This window comes from Pteropus vampyrus, unplaced genomic scaffold, assembly GCF_000151845.1.
Source record: "Pteropus vampyrus isolate Shadow unplaced genomic scaffold, Pvam_2.0 Scaffold238, whole genome shotgun sequence".
In the NCBI taxonomy this organism is placed as follows: domain Eukaryota; kingdom Metazoa; phylum Chordata; class Mammalia; order Chiroptera; family Pteropodidae; genus Pteropus; species Pteropus vampyrus.
In genome coordinates, this window is record NW_011889019.1 from 834,871 (window position 1) to 842,439 (window position 7,569).

At 41.7% G+C, this 7,569-nt stretch overlaps 1 protein-coding gene across 1 annotated transcript in view; it reads right to left on the bottom strand.

Moving 5' to 3' along the window:
- The window catches only part of BLNK (B cell linker), a 73,245-nt gene that overhangs the window by 12,490 nt on the left and 53,186 nt on the right, over positions 1–7,569 (bottom strand). Inside the window, exons 10-12 of the mRNA XM_023519840.1 lie at positions 4,751–4,820; positions 2,893–2,920; positions 2,085–2,127 (exon numbers count right to left, since the gene is read on the bottom strand). Of these exons, the coding sequence (XP_023375608.1) occupies positions 2,085–2,127; positions 2,893–2,920; positions 4,751–4,820 (141 nt within the window). The remainder of the gene's footprint in view (positions 1–2,084; positions 2,128–2,892; positions 2,921–4,750; positions 4,821–7,569) is intronic.

Consider the following 7,569-nt stretch of genomic DNA (forward strand, 5'->3'; position numbering starts at 1 on the left):
CACACACTACCACCTCTGCCTTCATCCCTTGACAATGTACATGGGGACCAAACCTGTGGGATCTGGCCCTTTAATTGTACGAGTGCAGGTATGAGCCAGAAGATGAGTAAGTTTTAGCATCCCCTGCTTTCTATGTGGCCTCCATACGGGTGTAATCAAAACCTTGAGTGTGTTCATTAGTCATAAGACATGATATAAGTAATTTCTTACTGATAAGTGGTAAAATATGAGATTTTGTGAATGATCTACTCTTTTTGAAAAATTAATTGAGCATATTCAAGGTTATCTTTATAATAACGTTCATCTCACTTTATTTCACTGTGTTTTCCTGAGGGGGGGGAGGAAAAGCAGAGTTATAACCAGTACATAGGGAAATGGGCATAACTTGAAATGTAAGGAATTTATTTTGAAGCGCATAGTGAACTTTACTGCTGAATCATTAATAGATGCGATTATAAATTATCGTAATACTTTATTTTCCTTCAAATTTGGTCTAGGGTGCATTCAAATCTCAGTATATCCATAGTGTGTCTCCTGCATGGAAGACAGGTTGAGAATTCTTGATATCCTGTCATAGGAACCCAAAAGGAATAAATGTAGTAAGAACACAAAGACTTAAGTAAATAGTAAGATAGACTTCAGGGATTTTTGTGGTGCACCAAAATTCGGAAGCCTTCAACCTCTGGTGATTGTGTTTCAAGTTCATGGCAAGTTACTTTGAGCTGCCATGTCGACTTTTGTTCACAGGTTTACAACTTGGTAGTTTCAGAAGAGAAACAATGAACACATTAGGTCCCCACAGCCACCGAGCCTTGACCACACCTGCTTGGCCCTGCCATCCTGGAGGCTTCCTTCCTAGACAGGAAAAGGCCGCTCCCCACTTTGGGTTTGGATGGCCATTGCCTCTACTCTTGAAGTAAGTCGCAAAGGAGATGGCATGCCAAGCTCCTTCACTTAGAAGCCCTTTGGGAATGAGGACACCTGAGTCACATGAGACATGCCATGAGTCCCTTCTCTGCTGGTTTTTGGAGGCTCCTGGAGCCATGAAATTTGCACAGAGTTGCACTTACTTCCTGCAGGGGCCTACCCTATGAATCCACTATCACTCCGAGCTCCCTGCTCAACGGGCATGTTGGGCTATAAAGAATGGAAGGACAGCAAGGCAAAAGTATTGAAGGAAAGGCAGAAGAAAGCAAGACAGGAGAAATGGAGTGATACTCTGAAACAGCCCAGGGTTGGGGAAGATATGAAAATTGGTGTAAAACCTATTGAAGCAATGAATCATTACAGCAATTAAAGCAGAAAGGTGAGTTATAATGGACTTTCAGGAAATGTCCACCATCCATCATCAGAGAAACCAGAACACCTCATGTAGATCTGCCCATATTAACTCAGGAAATGGTGAGGAAAGTACTCACTAAGCTTTCAATATCAAGTTAAAAATGTGGAATCAGATGGATGCAGAAATTTAACTTTTATGTCTTCTATGTAGTATTTTAAGTGTCAAAATTATGAATGATTCTTACTTCTTTCTGTTATTTTCCCACAGTATTTTTTAAATACAAATATTTTTTAAAATGGGTAAGTTCTAATGAAATATATCTGTAAATGTTTAGCATTATGATAAAACAAAGGAAGGAAAATATTTGCAGATGTACTAAGATAGACATTTTGAAAACTTAGAAAAAGAACTGGTTCAATTAAACAGATTTTTAAAAGTTTCATCACCTTAATTAAACCATTAGAACTAATCTAAGATACATGAATAGCTCTAAATTAGTCTCACACCAATGTAAGGCCATCACACTGTGTCTGGTAAGGCATACATGTCTGCAAACAGATAAGTTTTGGGCATGTAGACTGTAACCTACCCCAAAGATGCTGCCCACGCAAGCTCAGATCTTAACCAGCTTTGCTACTCACTAGTCGTCGTAAAAGAAATGCTGTTTTGTTTAGAAAACTGAGTTTCATACTTACAATTACCTTATAATAATGGGAGAATTTAGAAAGACATTTATATATACATCTTTAATTAAAATAACTTTCAGAGGACATGCTCATCACTTAAAATAATATATATTTACCTTCACAAACGCTTGAGGCATTTTGTAGAGAGGCAAGTGGAGTCTATTTAAAAAAAGAAAAAGATATTCAATACAAAGCAATATTATTAAAATAAATATTTGGGGGAGAACATTTCTTTAAAGCCTAGTTATTTTTTCAATCACAAGAACAACAATTAAAAACATGCAGTCCCCAGTTCAAACCTTTGCATTAAGTGACAACTGACTGGAATTGTCTCATGAAGGAACAGTGTCTTTTTGGTGTTGGGACCTCCCTGCTCTGTCGGTAGCACTTGCGCAGTGGGAACCCGGCATCTGGCTTTGGTCTCAGGGCCCCACCATCTCAGCGTTTGCTGGGTGATTGTAAATGTCAGGCTACAGAGTAGGTACCAGCTCAGGTGGGCTTCCTTGAACAGTAGGCTGGTTCAGGTTCTCTTCCTGGTCAGAATTTGAGTTGAGTCAGGCCTATGTGTCCCTGATACACAACTGTCAGCCATTAGTTCCCCAGCCAGAGGGTTGGGAAGTGGACTCAAGGGCTCCTCGTGGGGAAGACAGACATCATAGGAGGCAGAGAGCCTGGCCACTGCCTCTGATCTGCTGCTGAAACTCAGCGAAGCCGCCATGGTCCAATGAGGATGAACTCCTCCCAGGCCTCGTCTTCCCAGGCTAAGTGAGGAGTCCAAGTTTCTCTTGGACTGTCTAGGCAGCAACTTCAGTTGCTAAGATTGCTGTGTTCACCTTAGCTCGAGGCATTGTCAACTTTAAATAAATGGATAAAAATAAACATTTTGGGAAATATGAAGCATGTTTAAATGCAAAATTAACTTACTATCTTCAGTGGGGTAGCTGGCTTTTTCCTGGGGGATAAAAAAAGATTGGCTTTTGTTAAAACACAACAAAGATAAAGTGGAGCCGTCTACTTATCATTTTACTTTCAAATTTAAACTAGAATAATGAAAGTGATACGAGTGTGTAGGAAGACTATCCTTGAAGGGCAGAAAGAGATAGAAGCAGGATTTAGCTGTGATCCCCCTACCTCAGATAGGGTTCACTGACAGTTGGCAAAGGGGTTAGTCTGGGGTAAGATGGGGCACCAGGTGCCAGGGAATTGGCATAACTGAGCTCTTGTTCCAGTTCTGCTACTAATTACTCTGTGACCTCAAGCCTCTTTTGGCTGTGAGGCTAGTCAGGACTTTAGTTTCTTCATCTGTAAAATGAGGACCAGAATTAGTGTTTTCAAAGTGTGTGTACAGACCCCTCCCTTCCTCCAGCAGCAGCCCCGAGCTACTGCCTGGAGATGGAGAGTGGAGATATGAGGGTGGTCATACAGGTGAGGTTGCAGCTGGCACCTCCTCATGCCAACTTCTGGCCTACTTCTAGGTGACTATTCTCTACTAGACATCTGCCTAGGATTTCATTCCGAACAGAGAACTCTAAAACCAGCCCAAGTTTGAAAACCACTGTGATCTGTGGTCCTGAACGTACTTGCCTAAGTTAACATTCTGGTTTTATTTCCAGTAGAGATTGGAATCTATTACTGCTAAGATTTAATGCTTCTCTTCTATATTTATTTTATATACTGCCTGCCTGTCTGTCTGTCTCTTTCTCATTTTGTTTTTGTCTGAGAGTTGGAAGTATGGGGGAAGAATACTAACAATTCTCAAGTGCCTCTAAGATGACTGGCACTGGGTTAGGCTCTTTGCATGTTATTAAACTTCACAGTAACCTTTTAAACTGGATATAATTATCACATTTTAGAGATTAGTATGCTGAGGCTCAAAAAGACTCAGTAATTTGCCCAAAGTGATAAAACTGAGCCAAGACAGAAGTGTGCAGTGTTTTGGTTAATAAGCCTCTGAAATTAAGAATTTCTTTGCTTTACACAGAGGCAGAATTAAGATTATAACCATGCAGAGCAGCCGAGTAATATTTAAATGTGATTTTACAATAACCTATTGAGCCAATATAAAATTATGGGGTCACTATAATATCAGCACATCACAATCTTCATCAGACAGTTTACAAAAAGCCCTTTGAAGTGCAAGAAGAAAGATTGTTTTCGTCTCACTTTTGAGAGGAGCCTTGGCAGTGCTGCTTTGATTGAACACTCCGGTGTATGCTGCGTGGAGTATACGTTTGTTGAGAGATCAGTAACTAATTGAAAGAGAAGACAAGGAGTAGAAAGTAAAGATGAAACCTGCTAGTGGGCCTCAAAATTATTCAGGTGCTGGAACTTCTGTCCTGTGGAACGTTGCAGGTCAGTGCACTCAGAATTTAACTAAAAGTGTAGGGGAGGAAAGACGACTCGTCTTCAGTTTCAGCAGAGGCTTGGCTGAAACTTGCCATGGGGTGGAGGAAAGAACAGGGCAGTAGGGTTTCATTTCCACACTCTTCAAGGACACACCTAGTGTAATGTGAAGTGTACCTGTATCTGAGCTGGAGCGGGTGTGCTCTTCTGGATGAAAACAGTAGAAAAGCAACCCCCTCCACACACCCCCACCCAGCCAGATTCTCAGGCAGAACTCCTTTGTGGATTCCAGGTGGGCCCTGCTCACAGCAGTAGTGGCTCTTTGCATGTTATTAAACTTCACAGTAACCTTTTAAACTGGATATAATTATTACATTTTAGAGATTAGTATGCTGAGGCTCAAATCTCACAGAGCTGCTTCTTGGCATCAGGTACTCACCCGGCCCTAGGCAGTGGGGATGGCAGAGCAGGTAAAGATGATTTAGAGTCCCAGACCCCGCTGTTTCGACCTGCACAAACATACACACTGGTCAGTGTCTAAGTCCTGAATCTGGGGCTGATGGTCATTGTGAGGCTGGCCTTTTGGGGAGGCTCAGAAACACATGCACATTTTTTGTTACTTTCAGTTAAGCCTGTATAAGTAGTTACACTGAAGCTGTGGGGGAGGACCTGTAGACAAAGGTGATGAAACATTTAAAAAAATGTCCATTTATCAGCTCAGAACTAGGATGTGAATTAGGGACTCCATCTTAACATTTCTAAGTGACCTTTTCCTTTCCCCCAAGGGACAAGCCCAGAGCCCCTGATTCTATTAGCTCAGTGAGAGTCCCACAAGGGTTCCTGTGGGAGGGAGCCAAGAACTCACACTTGCACATATGTACACACCAGAGGTGCCTAGAGATGGAGGCACACACACACCACTCCTGATACATGCCTATAGATATTGCTTGTTCAAAACCATACTTAAACACTGTACCTACACTTCATTTCACATTCGGAGGATACTTATTCATTCATTTCTGAGTTCTCAGGGCCTTTGCCCAATGCACAAACAGACAAATTGTGGTGAGTGGCAAGCTATTGGCCAGATCTCATCTTCTGAAGTCACAGAAGGGACCCAGAGGACTTTGTCCACTGCACCTAATTCCCTCTCCCCACACCTGAAGACAGAAGCCAGATAATCATTATGAAGGAGGAAGATGACAGACAGGCAGAGCTTTACCAGTGAGATAGAGAGCAAGCCTGGGGGGAAAGGCCAGATGCTAAGCAAGCTTCCCTCAGTATTACATCCTGGCTGCCTCTTCTTAGTCTGATCCTCACCCACCTGGATGTGAGCATCATCAGTATAAGAGAAGGCAAACAGGATATAACACGGGGGATTGCTCAGTGAGACAAAGCCTATTAATGAATTAAATAAAATGTAATAAATATTTTCTTAAGAAGCTACTACATTTATAAGTCCACAATTTCTAATAGACCTAAAGGGGATACTCTGTCAATATAGGTTGGACCTGTCCTCAGTATATATCATTTTAGTTTGTGAGATAAAGCACACATAAGTAAACATTGAAGTAATCATCAATTACCAATAATTACAGAGAACCTGGTATGTGTGAAGCTAGTGAAAGCACTGTTTGGGGTTGTGGAAGAGATAAAGAAGTAGAGATAGGCCTCTGCCCTCTCAGAATTTATAACAGGAGAAGACAAGTGTACCCCATGCCACCTCATCTGACAGGACAACCTATTCCAAACAGAAAAGAAGGCCTCGAAAAGTATGAAAAATACTTTTTAAAATTTTTATTATTATTATTTAAGCCTACGGCACCTAGTCTTCCTAGGTGGTCTCCCATCCAACTACTAACCAGGCCTGACCCTGCTTAGCTTCCGAGATCAGACACGGGGCTTGTTCAGGGTAGCATGGCTGTAGACCATGGACTATGGCTCCACTTGGGATGCAAACCCAGGACCTTCTGCGTGTAAAGCTGACATGCTAACTGCTACACTACAGAACCACGTCCTGAAAAATAGACAGCTTAAGGTTTATTCTTATGTACTTTAGTTGAGAGAGGCCCTCAGGCTTTCTCTCAGAGCCCATTTGCTCTTTTTCTACAAATGATTCTCATGCAGGGCTAGTTTCCATAAGCACTCATGAGTAGAGCAGGAGCAAGGAGAGAGTGGTATTGAGTCCATGAGCAGCCTTCCCCACGCCTGTAAAGGAATGCCCCCTCTGATGTGTCACCTGACCTAGATGCGATTAAAAAAAAGCGTTCTGAAAAAGACACTACATTTGGAATTTGTAACATTTCATGTGTCAAAAAATTGAAATGTCATTTGAATATGTAGTATGAGTCCCATTGTTTTGTTAGCTACTGTACCAAATTGATATTGTTCTTCAGATTCTTAATACCTAAGATTGACCCTTAAAATATACTTGGCTACTCATGAATTTTGATGGAAGATTTCAGGGAAGGGGGCAGGGGGAAACTTGTCTGAAAAATAAGGAAGTAGAAAGGAGGTCTAAATCAGAATTTCCTCCCCGGAGTTTTCCCTTTTCTTAAATGCGAAGGGCTCGATTGGCCCGCTTTCATTATCGTCGTCACATCTACTGCCTGGCCTTGTGCAAAGCTTCCCTTTCCTTCATATCTCCAAACAGTCTGCCAGCGTCTTCCTTCCCCTTTCCTCCTTAAAAATAACTTCTGCCACCAGATCAGAAGGCATGCCTGTTCCTTGGTGCGGGGGAAGTACAAGCGCTGGGACAACCTATGGTCTTGCATAAGAAGGACAGGGTTCTAGTTATTTCTCTGCCAAAACACTGGCTGGGTGACCTCTTACAAACCATTGTGCCTCAGGTTCCCCCTCTGTGAAACAGGGACACCAGTACCTACCTTACCTAACTCAGAGTTATTGCAGTAAGATAATAGGGCAACTTAAAAAACGTAAAGAATTAGACACATTAAAGTAATATCGCTGGAAAGGGATTAAAAGTATTTGAAGTTCAGTGAAAGGAGCCAGATGGAAAAGACTGCGTATTGTATAACTCTATTTATATGAAATGTCCAGAAAAGGCAAATCTATAGCAACAGAAAGCAGGCTGGTGGTTGCCTGGGGCTGAGTATGAGAATAGCATTGACCACAAATGGATATAAGGGATTTTTTGGAGTTGGGGTGGGCATGAAAATTTTCTAAAACTAGATTGCAGTGATGGTTACAAAACTCTGTAAATGTAGTGATTTATAAAAATCATTAAATTGTACATGA